Here is a 13,356-nt window from a genome sequence, read left to right on the forward strand (position 1 = left end):
CGTTTAGAGTAGAGAAATATGAAAAAAGTCCAAAAATATAAGATCAAAAAATGAATTCATTAGATCAAGTGTCCATATCTACATCGGAAAACATTCAAATAAAGGTAAGAAAAATTCTGTACATACAGTAGAGTGACTGACAGCGAACACAGGGTCAGTAGGGCAGATTCAGTGTAAACAGATCGATAACGGTGTGTAGAAGAACTGTGATCAAAGCTCACGTATAAACACTCGTACAGACGGGAGAAACACTGAAGCTGAGGACAGAGACCTGTGGAGGTGAGTTCATGATCATTAAGACTCATTTTCAGTCATTAAAAGCATTTACTCCGGCTTTATTACTTTAAATATATATTGAAATATAAGGGTGAATCTCCTGAAATCAGTCAGGACATATTTCACTTCAAAATTTAATAGATAATACGATAAATAAGGAAAACTTGTATTGTTCACAGAAAGCTTTGTATTTGAGTTTTAATATTATATGACAATCGTTTTTCCCTCCCAAATTTTTATTCAAAAGAATTATGCCATATTTAATTTTATTTTAAGTTTATACGTCATGCTGCTACTTTCAGCATTGCTTTTAATTTGTGATAAGTCATTTTACTGCAGAATAATACCATATTATAGTGACATTACAGTATATATATAATTTTTTCTTTGATTTTTTGGTTGAAATATGATCTGGATGTTTTCATGAAGTCTTGTTAGGAACACTTTGCTTGATTGATTTGCTTTTTAATGACAAAAACTTCATAGGCTGATTCATAAGCATTAAATTAATTTCTTCATGAGGTTAGTTTTAAAGTTAGTTCACCCAAAAATGAAAATAATGTCATTAATAATGTCGTTCCACACCCGTAAGATATTTTTGATGAAATCCGATGGCTCAGTGAGGCCTGAGCAATGACATTTCCTCTCTCAAGATCCATTAATGTACTAAAAACATATTTAAATCAGGTCATGTGAGTACAGTGGTTCAATATTAATATTATAAAGCCACGAGAATATTTTTGGTGCGCCAAAAAAACAAAATAACGACTTATTTAGTGATGGACGATTTCAAAACACTGCTTCAGGAAGCTTCGGAGCGTTATGAATCAGTGTGTCGAATCAGCGGACAAATATATAGTGGTCCATCAGAAATATCTTAATTTGTGTTCTGAAGATGAACGAAGGTCTTACGGGTGTGGAACGACATGAGGGTGAGTAATTAATGACATTATTTTCATTTTTGGGTGAACTAACCCTTTAAGAAGTAACTTCTGAATTCTGCATCTGTATCTCCTGTTTTATCTCCAACATCATTTATTAGCCGTGCCCATGAATTAGATTCATTATATCTGCTCCTGACTCTGATGCGTCTGTGAGGTGAGCAGCGCTTCTCTCGTTCAGTGAGGCGTCTGAAGGTTACTGTCGGTCGTGAAGTGAACAGACCCTCCCCAGCCAAAGATCAGCTCTGTTTACATTCAGAGGAACAGTGTTAGAGATCAGGAATACAGCACGGGTAACTTCAGGTCATTTCTGCAGGGTTCAAAAGGTCATATGATGCATTAGAATGAAACATCAAGAGCTTGTTTCATCTCCACAGAAACAAACACTTCTTCTGTCTATCTCAGACACTTCTGATCGATTAAACCCCTCAGAGACGTCACGATGTCATCACATGACAGCAGCGCGGTGCGTCGCACCGGTGGCCGGACAGCCGGTGGAAACCAGCGTCCCTCCGAGAACGGCTCGATCAGACAGCGTGAGTCTGCGCTGATCACATGATGCTTTATTCTGCTCAGACAATGTACATGATTACTGTATTCTGTGTCTGCAGATGATGATCACACAAACATGAGAGAGATGACACAGAGAGAGGAAGACATGCAGGTGAAAAACCCCGTTTATATAATAATAATATATAATAATCCCGTTTTAAAAAGACTGGAAAAAATGTTTTGTTAAAAAAAAAAATTGATACTATTAGATAATTTTTTTTTTTTTTTTGTCTTTTAATTATTCAAAAAATGTTATGGCAGTATATATATATATATATATATATATATATATATATATATATATATATATATATATATATATATATATATATATATATATATATAAAAATTTTATTTAAAAAATAGCAATTAAAATAATATATCCACATTTTTCAGGAGAGTTCGTGAGAGAATCTGATTGTTATGAAAATAAAAATAAAGAAATAAAGAAATAAAGTCCCAACATATATATATATATATATATATATATATATATATATATATATATATATACACACATACACATACACACGCATATTTATATATATATATATATATATATATATATATATATATATATATATATATATATATATATATACACACTATTAATCTTTTTTTTTTTTAATTCTTAGATAAAATTGAAGTTTTTTTATGAAGAAATATAAACTGTCTGGCCAGAAAATAAATAAATAATAAATAATAATAAAAAAAAAATAAATAAATAAAAAAAAAAAAAATCACTGTTTGGATTCAAGTATACTCTAAAAATAACTAAAAAAAATGAATAAAATTTAAATTTTCCATTGAAACCACAATATACTATACATACATACATACATATATATATATATATATATATATATATATATATATATATATATATATATATATATATATATATATATATATACACACACACACACACACACACACACACACACACATATATATATATATATATATATATATATATATATATATATATATATATATATATATATATATATATATATATATATATATATATATATATATATATATATATATATATAATGTTATACACACACACACATATTCTGGGTAATATTATTTGTTGTTTTAGAGTAAGTTACCTATAGGCTACTTTCTTGAAAATGACAAATATTACCCAAAATGCATTGTTTTTATGGTATATTAGTGTTTCAATGGAAAACTGTATTTTACTGTGTAAATTTTATTCATTTTTTTTTTACAGTTATAACTGCTTAAGAAGGATTAGATCATTATTAAGGCCCCGGTATACTTCAAACGAAATCGAAGAACGAACTGATGTGACGTCATTTCTAATGAAATCAGGCCAAAACCAAGTTCGTTTTTGGAAGTTCGAAACATGCGCTGAGGCTCCGCCTTCTCTCGCGTGGGACGCGTCTTTGACTCATTTCGTGTGTTTGAGCTCGTCGAGGTAAGATCTCCGCGGGTGAAAACATGAACACACTGGATAACCGCTTTATAGTACAAAATGAAGTTGTGCTTGTAAAAAAAAAATGAGGCACTGACACTGTTTTTCATGTTTGATGCTGTAAAGCTGCTTGATTTTAATCAATCTATTGAATAAAGTGCTGTATGAAGACGTGACGTGACTGGAGCGCTAATGTGCAGAGCTCGTGCTAACATACCCATGCTGTTACGATCAGACGCTTTTCTAATGCTTTCTATAATAAATGCTTGCTGTTTCCTCATTTTTGTTGTGTTTATGAGAAGAAAGTGCACGGCACATATTTACATATTCATATAACCGTCGCTCTCAGCAGTGTGGGCGGCGTCACATGTTCGATTACAGTATATCGCTGGTCACGCATTTCCAACTTCATTTTACCCCTAAAAGAAGAACGAAAAAGAACTTTGTTTGAAGTATACCGGGGCCTTTACTGTGATTATGTTTCTAGCATGGAGGACACTTTACAGTGTTCAACACTTGCATCGTCATACAAGATCTTGACCAAAAACTGATGCACCTCTTGATGGAAGTAACATCACAACATTCATGCATGACGATGCAAGAGGTGAGCACTGAGTAAAGTCTCCTCCAGCACAACCCTTTGACTGACAGTCTGAGGTCTAAGATCAGCTTGACTAGAGCTCCTCCAGCAGGGTTTAATGGAGCAGGTATTGTTGTAGCTGATGTTCTGATCATGTGACACTGCTCCATCACATGATCTGATTATGTGACACTGCTCCATCACATGATCTGATCATGTGACACTGCTCCATCACGTCTGTTTCTGAGCAGAGGATGAAAGCGGCGGTGATCAGACACGTTCAGACTCAGGTGAATGAGGCGTTGGAGCGAGCGCTCACAGACTCGATGCAGTCTCTGTCCACAAACACACAAACACACACGGACGAGACGGGAACCAACGACAGGTGAGAGCTGCTGTGATGTAACATCCTGCCAATCAGTTGTCATGCAGAAGGTGTCACGCTCTGGAAAATGTTTCTGCTCATATATTTTGATTTTCAGGCACAAACTGGAGCAGGGGAAGGTGTTTATAGCCAGATGCTCACTGCTGGAGTAAGTACTATTAGTGCCGATTATGAAGTCGATCGATGATAAAAGAGGTGAAAAAATCCAGACACCTTATCAATCACATAGCAACACCCTAGCAACCACCCAGAGACTCAGCCTATTATAGCTACTATCAGTATAGATTTGTCAAACTGTTCTTGAATAACATGCGATCAAATTTTACGTAGCGTTCGCAAAAATGGACGTTAGGCTGTATCTCCGCAACGCTTTATCGTATTTAGACCAAACTTGGTACGTGTCATCACAAACATGACCTGAGGCTACATGCGCCACCTACTGGCCGATAAGAAAAATTGCTATTTTTGCTTATAACTTCTGAACGGCTTGCCCAAAAAACATAAAATTGGCCACATGTCGAGTCAAATGATAATCCAATTTTCCATGGCAATGTAAAATGTTGTACTTTATTAACGCATCGTTATGGAACTCGGTATGGGTCATCAGCACGATGCCCTGAAGGACCCTGAGAAGTTTAGGACCAGCGCCACCTAGTGGTGAAAACAAAAATGTGTACATGCTAACCCTAACTTTGATGACTCACGGGAGTCATCTGCTTAGATTCCTGAATCTTTCCCGAGTCTTGCTTTATGGTTAGTGCAACGTTGCGATTTAACATTTAAACAACTTTCGTCTCCCATGGGTCATTTTTTGTGCGCTCATAAATGTAAATGTCTATAATTGAGATATTTTCACAGAATTTGACACTAATGTATGGGCTCGCGCTGAAGACACATAAAAAAAAATTGCCGTGATTGCATCACTTGGTGGCGCTATAATTGAACAAAAAACATGATATTGCCGCTAACTTCAATACAGTATTATGATATAAAATGCTATACTTTACGAATGCATTGGTGTATCATTACGAAATTCAGTATGTGCCATCAGCACCAGGCCCTGAAGGTACTCAAAGTTTCAAGACAGCGCCACCTTGTGGTCAAAAGTGAGGCTGTATCTCCGCAACGCTTTATCGTATTCAGACCAAACTTGGTATGTGTCAACACAAACATGACCTGAGGCTACATGCGCCACCTACTGGTCCAGAGATACGAAAATTGTTATTTTTGCTTATAACTTCTGAACGGTTTGCCCAAAAATCATAAAATTGGTTATATTCGGGGCTGCATGCCGAGTCGAATGATATCTAATTTTCCCATATCAGCCATGTAAAATGTTTTTTATGTTATTTTATTAACGCATCGTTATGGAACTCGGTATGGGTCATCAGCACGATGCCCTGAAGGACCATGAGAAGTTTAGGACCAGCACCACCTAGTGGTGAAAACAAAAATATGTTCATGCTCACCCTAACTTTGATGACTCACGGGAGACATCTGCTTAGATTCCGGAATCTTTCCCAAGTCCAACGATACCAAACGTACAAAGTTTTGCTTTATGGTTAGTGCAACGTTGCGATTTAACATTTAAACAACTTTCGTCACCCATGGGTCATTTTTTGTGTGCTCATAAATGTAAATGTTTATAATTGAGATATTTTCACCGAAATTGACAATTATGTATGGGCTGAAGACACATAAAAAAATTGGCGTGACTGCATCACTTGGTGGCGCTATAATTGAACATGATATTGCCGCTAACTTCAATACAGTATTATAATATAAAATGCTATACTTTACGAATTCATTGGTGTATCATTACGAAACTCGGTATGTGCCATCAGCACCAGGCCCTGAAGGTACTCAAAGTTTCAAAACAGCGCCACCTTGTGGTCAAAAGTAAGGCTGTATCTCCGCAACGCTTTGTCATATTGACACCAAACATTCTGTGCGTCATTGACACCTTACTGTGACCACGCCACAACAGTTAGGACACAGCGCCACCTATTGGTCGAACGTGATAAACCATTAAATAATATTACTAGTCATTGTATTTATACTTTTTCAGCCATTTTGCCTACAATCATCTTAAAATGTCTTTAATTGCTCAATGCTGCAGTTGGTCTGACTTTCCCAGCCAGGGTGGCGTGACTTATCGTGCCTTCTTTGCGCTTGGCCCCTTAATTGCTGCTTGCAGCTATATTTATTATTATTATTAATATTTTTACCAAAGGACAACCTGTTCTTCTCTCTCCAGTGAGTTATTTGAGATCAGTCACATCAGGACCATCTACCACATGTTCATCGCTGCTCTATTCCTGTTTGTCATGAGCACTTTAGCAGTGGACTACATCGACCATGGCAGGTGAATGTGCATATATATATATATATATATATATATATATATATATATATATATATATATATATATATATATATATATATATATATATATATATATATATATATAAAAAAAGCATCAAAACAGACAATTACACTGAAATATGCCTGACAGCGAGTGTTTGTATATTTCAGGCTGGTTCTGGACTTTGATCTGTTTTATTACGCGTTCGGTCAGTTGAATACGGTCATCTGGGCCTGGACGCTCATGTTCGGCTACACTCTGCTCGGGCCGTACCACGTTCTGCGCGTTTGGGGCGGACTGTACCACAGCAGCCGCTGGAGGACGTGTGTGTCAGCGGGAACAGCGCTCGTACTGTGTGCGGCTCAGATGAGCATGCTGGGAATATTTCCAGTGTATGTCATCCTGCATTATCAGCTGCCACCCGCATCACGATTCATCATCATATTAGAACAGGTACTGCATACTTAAAATACTTTCATTATGAAATTACATATACAGTTGCAAGAAAAGGTATGCGATATCTTACTCAGGACAGTACTAAATAAAAAATAACATGCATTTTGTTTGATCTCATTTCATTAAAATTATTCACATTTTCACAGATTCTGCAAGTGGCTCACATACTTTTTCATGCAACTGTATATGCAATATATAAATGTATATACATGTAATTTAATAAATTATATCATATAATATTTAATGCGTCATTACATCAAATACTGTAAAGATAGAAGTTTAATATATTAATGGATAACTAACTGGGTTTTAATAATATTGTGCCAGAATCGAAGCAGTGCCCAGTGGTTTGTGCCAACGATGATCAAAGTCCGCTGCCCTTTGCCAAATTAAATAAATCACAAAATTATTGGCAGCATATCATGCATATCAAAACAGTAACACACAGATGTGCTGAAATAGAGCAGAGGTCAGGGAAGAGGTCAGCGGCCTAACGGACAAAACTGGGCAGATACATTTTGACTAACAGAGAACTGAACCCGTAGTTTGTGAGTCGAGATGTTTTCTCATGTCTGTGTGCAAATCCTGCTTTTACTCCACAGATCAGATTTTTAATGAAGAGTTACTCGTTTATCCGTGAAACCACACCAGCCGTCCTCAAACAAACGCCACAGAAGGGTAATGACACGCTTCAGATTCTGCCTGCAGAAGTTTGAATGCTGATTCTTTATATACTGAAGCTGATCTTCACGTCTGTTTTTCCCCAGATGAATCGCTGCGATATCCGTCCCTCTCCAGCTATCTGTACTTCCTGTTTTGCCCGACTCTGATCTACCGTGAGGTCTACCCGCGGTAAACGCTTCTTTGTGCCGTACAACTGTATTACGTCGTGACAAACTTCAATATCAATCAATATCCTCACTGTTTGTTGTTCCCTTTCAGAAACCTGTACATCAGATGGAACTACGTTGGCATGAACTGTCTAAAGGTGAGATTGACTAACACATGCCTGGGTCATATTTCACCCAAAAAAATAAAATCAAAAATAAGAAATCGTATTTTGCACAAAGAAAAAAAAGTTTGTTTTGAATTGTAATATTTTCATGGTAATGACACACATTCCCCCCCTCAGTCAACAGTCAAAATTAACAATATATATTTTTTAAATAGAACAAATTAAATTTAGTATACAACAAATACTACCATGATCTGCAACTTTACTTATATATTTATATATTTAACACAGAAATTAAAGCAATCACGGCACTCTCCCAGCGGATGGGTGTCAGGACCAAAATATAAATAAACTAAGAAATAAAAAATAAAATTAAAAAAGGTCTGCAGATGGTTTTATACTCAATCTGTCAGTATTATCAGGTGTTTAATTGTCTAATTAAAAATAAATAAATAAATAAATATATATTGAAACAAAATTAATATTTAACATAAAATATATATATATATATATATATATATATATATATATATATATATATATATATATATATATATATATATATATATATATATATATATATATATATAGGAGTCAAATGTGCCACAATACAAAATATAATTGTATAATTTGTAAATTGTATAACTGTCACAAAAACAGTGTTAGTTTCATGAGATTCGCCCACCTCTCGTGTTCCTCTGTCTCCTCACAGATCTTGGCCAGTCTGTTCTATCTGTACTTCATCCTGGTGCGCTTGTGCATCCCTGTGTTTAGGAACAAGAGCAACCAGCCGTTCAGCACACGCACGCTCATCCTGGCGCTCTTCCACGCCGCTTTCCCAGGTACGGTGTAACGCTTCTGCAAGAGTTTCACACACACGCGCAACAAGAAATAAAAATGTACTTTCTTAATACATGTTTCTGATCCGATTCATCAGTACAAACTATTCATTAACTTTAATCAAAATGAAATAATTCACCTCTGGAACAACTTTCCATTTCGGATGATGTCACCTGGGATGTGCAGATTATTAGTTGATATTAAGAAATAACTTTAGTATTGAATTTCTCAGGCAGTGTGTGTGATTTTATGTTCAGGGATGCTCATATTCATGTTGGGCTTCTACGCATTTCTGCACTGTTGGCTCAACACTTTCGCTGAGATGCTGCGTTTCGCTGACCGGATGTTTTACAAAGTAAGTGAACTCTAGTAGTTTTCAACTATATTCTATTTAAGTTGGAAACGCTTCACAATAATGTTTCATTTGTTAACATTAGTTCACATGAACAATGAAAAATCATTCTAAAGCATTGAGGGAGTGTCTCGCGTCTCTGTTTCATCAGGACTGGTGGAACTCAACTTCCTTTTCCAATTATTACCGCACATGGAACATCGTCGTCCACGACTGGCTTTATTACTACGGCTACAGAGACTTCCTCTGGGTGAGAACTGACACTCCTAAATCTCTCCTGAAATGCGTGTCGTGTTTTAATATCTCTGACCATGAATCTCTGCTGAACCCCTCAGCTGTCAGGCTCTAAACGCCGCTCGCTGGCCACACTCTCCGTTTTTGGCGTTTCTGCACTAGTTCATGAGTACGTCTTCACCATGGGCTTCGGATTCTTCTACCCGGTGATGTTCTGTACATTCGCGGGCATCGGCGGTAAGAGAGCAAGAGAACCTGAATTATGAAATCTCAGTCAATGCATTTCTAAAGCTTTCACAAACAGTCATGCAGAGTTCACAGAGCAGGATTTTACCTTTTCACCTTTCCAGTGGTGTTCAACTTCGCCATGAACGACAAACGGAAGAGTCCGGTGTGGAACATCATCATGTGGACGTGTCTGTTCATCGGTCAGGGCATCCACGTCTGTCTGTACTGTCTGGAGTGGTACGCGCAGATTCACTGCCCGCGAACTGGGGTAAGAACTGAACAGTACGGAAGCTTGCTTCCGCCACGGTATTAAAAAGATAACCGCAGCTTTTTCTCTCGCATTTCTGACCTTTTTCCCTCCATTTTGTTTACATCTCACAATTCCGACTTTTTTTTCACGTAATCCTGAGTTTACATCTCGCAATTCCGACTTTTTCCCTCGTAATCCAGAGTTAACATTTTGCAATTCAGACTTTTTTCCTCGTAATCCCAAATTTACATCTCGCAATTCTGACTTTTTTTCTCATAATCCCAAATTTACATCTCGCAATTCCAACTTTTTTCCTCGTAATCCAGAGTTAACATTTTGCAATTCAGACTTTTTTCCTCGTAATCCCGAGTTAACATTTTGCAATTCCGACTATTTTACTTATAATCCAGTTAACATTTTGCAATTCTGACTTTTTTTCTCGTAATCCCAAATTTACATCTCGCAATTCAGACTTTTTTTCTCGAAATCCCAAGTTTACATCTCGCAATTCAGATTTTTTCCTTGTAATCCCGTTAACATCTCACAATTCCAACTTTTTTCCTTGTAATCCAGAGTAAACATTTTGCAATTCCGACTTTTTTCCTCGTAATCCCGAGTTTAAATCAAGCAATTCAGACTTATTCCTCGTAATCCCGAGTTTAAATCAAGCAATTCAGACTTATTCCCTCATAATCCTGTTAACATTTTGCAATTCCGACTTTTTTTCTCATAATCCCGAGTTTACATCTCGCAATTCTGACTTTTTTTCTCGTAATCCCGAGTAAACATTTTGCAATTCCGACTTTTTTCCTTGTAATCCCGTTAACATCTCACAATTCCAACTTTTTTCCTTGTAATCCAGAGTAAACATTTTGCAATTCCGACTTTTTTCCTCGTAATCCCGAGTTTAAATCAAGCAATTCAGACTTATTCCTCGTAATCCCGAGTTTAAATCAAGCAATTCAGACTTATTCCCTCATAATCCTGTTAACATTTTGCAATTCCGACTTTTTTCTCATAATCCCGAGTTTACATCTCGCAATTCTGACTTTTTTTCTCGTAATCCCGAGTAAACATTTTGCAATTCCGACTTTTTTCCTCGCAATCCCGAGTTTACATCTCACAATTCTGACTTTTTTTCCCCAAGGTTTACAGAGTTTACGCATCAAAGTTGACGTTTTTTCTCTCATAATATTTTTTTTGTTGTTTCCTCCATGGAATACAAAAAATAAAGTAACTTTTTTGTGATAAAAAGGTTGCAATTACCCTTTTTTTTTTTTATACTGTGGCAGAAATAAGCTTCCACACACCAGAACCCACTTCACTGTATCACTGCAGGATTCCTCTTTAATCGCTGCACACGGCCAAAGTTCCCAAGCACACAATAAAAACTTTGATTAATGGATCACTGTTTGATCACGAAGGCTCAAAGTGCAGATGCCTCACGACTGACAGTGACGATTAAGTTCTGTCCGGGATTAGGTCACAAGAGCAGCAAAGCTAACTGAAAAACACAGACAGATGGTGTACGATGTGGTAACAGCTCAGAAATAAAGCAGAACCATTTAAAAGCTATATAAAGTTATGAAATAAGAGATAGCAGAATAGAGGTGGCAAAAAACATTCTAGAACTGTACAAATGGTATTTTTTAAAAAAATGAAACAACATCCACTTGGTGGCACTGTAGGGTCACTTTGAGTAAATCACCCTTTCAATGCAAGTCAAAAGGGTTTGGTAAAAAAAAAAAAAAAAAAAATTAGTTGGTAACGATTTACTATAAGGTTGTTAAATGTTGTGTCTTCAGAGTACAGTAATGCCATAAATCATATTTAACAAGTGTTTGCATTTTCTCAAAACAGACAAGCTTCTGGGAGCTAGTGACGCCACGATCATGGACGTGTAGTTAGCAGTGACATCTGAGCGCTCTCAGTGACCTACATCAGCCTCTTCAGCAGCATCAATATTTGCTTCTGTTAATTACCATGTGTGCTTTGTGGGGGATCAGGCATGACATACTGTGCTATTTGAGACGCATTATGAAATGTGTTACATAACATACTTGAAATGACATTCACATGCTTAATGAAGCACTTCAGCCTCTCTGTAAATGCTGCTTACTTTAATTGAATGTTCTTACCTTCATGAGTGTTTATATTTTAATGAATGTAATAATGCACATTATAAAGAAATAGTTATACATTCATAATACTTTAAGATTATGGAACATAGTAAATGCGATCATTTTATATCCTCAATTTATATCGTGTTCTGAAAATACAAAACCTATAAAATCATATATATATGGCAACTTTACAATAAGGTCTATTAGTTAATGTTACTTAAAGCATTAACTAACAATGAGCAATACATTTGTTGCAGTATGTATTAATCTTTGTTAATGTTAGTTAATAAAAACAAACTGTTCATTGTTAGTTTTAACAATGCATCCAAGTAACATTGCATGTTACTGAGGCTACAAAGAGATTAACCGTACTGAAATGGTCGCACTTTAACCATTTATGTTTGTGCATCTAATGTGCAGACCCATTAATGTCTGGTTTCTCTTGCATTATCATGTTTAATCATAATTAAATATATCTGCAAGCAGCAAATAAGGGGCTAAGCACAACAGAAGCAAACAAGGAAGCTAGTAGCAGACCAACAATGTCATAATGGACTATAATAGCAACTGAGACAAAGACACTGCATGTCAATTTTGAAGTCAATCAGACCAATAGTACTGTAGTTACAGCCAGTTTCATATTTTGTTCAATCATAGCGCCACCAAGAGGCGCAGTCCACCACTTTTTTGTGTGTGTCCTCAGAGTGCCCCCATACATAAGTGTGTCAAATTTGGTAAAAATATCTCATTTCATTTAGGAGTTCTAGACATTTATATGTATGAACACATTAAAAATTCCCCACACCTGACTTTGAGTGCATTTTTTTGCCATTTACTATCAAAATTTCGAAGATATTCACGAATGTTGTTTAAACGCTAAATCACAACGTTTCACTAACCATAAGGCGAAACCTATCATGTTTGGTATCGATGGACTCGGCAAAGATTCAGGAATCCAAGGAGATGACTCCCGTGAAAATAAGTCATAAGCATTTAAATATTTGATTTTACCACTAGGTGGCTCTGGTCCAAAACTTCTCAGACACCTGATTCGTAATGATACATTCATGCGTTACTTAAAATTTGTTTGCGCGTTTGTTGAAAATGGTTTGACAAATCAACTTGAATTCCACAACTTTTTGTCATCATGGTCTGAAAATGATCTGGTTCAATTTTCGTGAAAATCAGAACAACGGCCTAGGAGGAGTTCGAAAAAGTAGGTTTTTCAGAAAATTCTAAATGGCAGGAAAATTTTCATGACAGAAAATAACGTCACAGGGTGCAGTTGAGCCAGTGAATTTTGTTTCTAACCCTTATGCTTCCATAGCGGAAGAAGAAGAACGCCAACAGATACAATAAGTGCCCCTAATAAACATGG

At 36.2% G+C, this 13,356-nt stretch overlaps 1 protein-coding gene across 4 annotated transcripts; it reads left to right on the forward strand.

Annotated features, from left to right (window-relative positions):
* The first annotated feature begins 193 nt into the window (after positions 1-193).
* soat2 (sterol O-acyltransferase 2) lies at positions 194-12,787 on the forward strand. Of its 4 annotated transcripts, none has more exons than XM_048198707.1 (17): positions 233-279; positions 1,319-1,510; positions 1,623-1,753; positions 1,829-1,881; positions 4,042-4,175; positions 4,273-4,323; positions 6,433-6,540; positions 6,711-6,993; positions 7,599-7,674; positions 7,764-7,848; positions 7,939-7,984; positions 8,664-8,793; positions 9,049-9,146; positions 9,295-9,393; positions 9,479-9,614; positions 9,728-9,873; positions 11,716-12,787. In XM_048198707.1, exons 3-17 carry the CDS (start codon positions 1,660-1,662, stop codon positions 11,761-11,763), a joined length of 1,587 nt encoding a protein of 528 aa, XP_048054664.1. In that variant the 5' UTR covers positions 233-279; positions 1,319-1,510; positions 1,623-1,659; the 3' UTR covers positions 11,764-12,787. The 4 variants fall into 4 exon arrangements, with proteins under 4 accessions (XP_048054661.1, XP_048054662.1, XP_048054664.1 ...); XM_048198706.1 differs by having other exon boundaries at positions 234-279; positions 1,595-1,753; XM_048198704.1 differs by lacking the exon at positions 1,319-1,510 and having other exon boundaries at positions 194-279; positions 1,595-1,753.
* The last annotated feature ends 569 nt before the right edge of the window (positions 12,788-13,356 follow it).

This window comes from Megalobrama amblycephala, linkage group LG8 (genome assembly GCF_018812025.1).
Source record: "Megalobrama amblycephala isolate DHTTF-2021 linkage group LG8, ASM1881202v1, whole genome shotgun sequence".
Classification (NCBI taxonomy): domain Eukaryota; kingdom Metazoa; phylum Chordata; class Actinopteri; order Cypriniformes; family Xenocyprididae; genus Megalobrama; species Megalobrama amblycephala.

What these genes read in the sequence shown, in the direction of transcription:
- soat2 (XM_048198704.1), top strand. Translation starts at nt 1,660, where the DNA reads ATGTCATCACATGACAGCAGCGCGGTGCGTCGCACCGGTGGCCGGACA. An exon ending in AGAGAGAGGAAGACATGCAG is followed by an intron (nt 1,882 to 4,041) that starts GTGAAAAACCCC and finishes GTTTCTGAGCAG; the next exon opens with AGGATGAAAGCGGCGGTGAT. An exon ending in TACATTCGCGGGCATCGGCG is followed by an intron (nt 9,615 to 9,727) that starts GTAAGAGAGCAA and finishes TCACCTTTCCAG; the next exon opens with TGGTGTTCAACTTCGCCATG.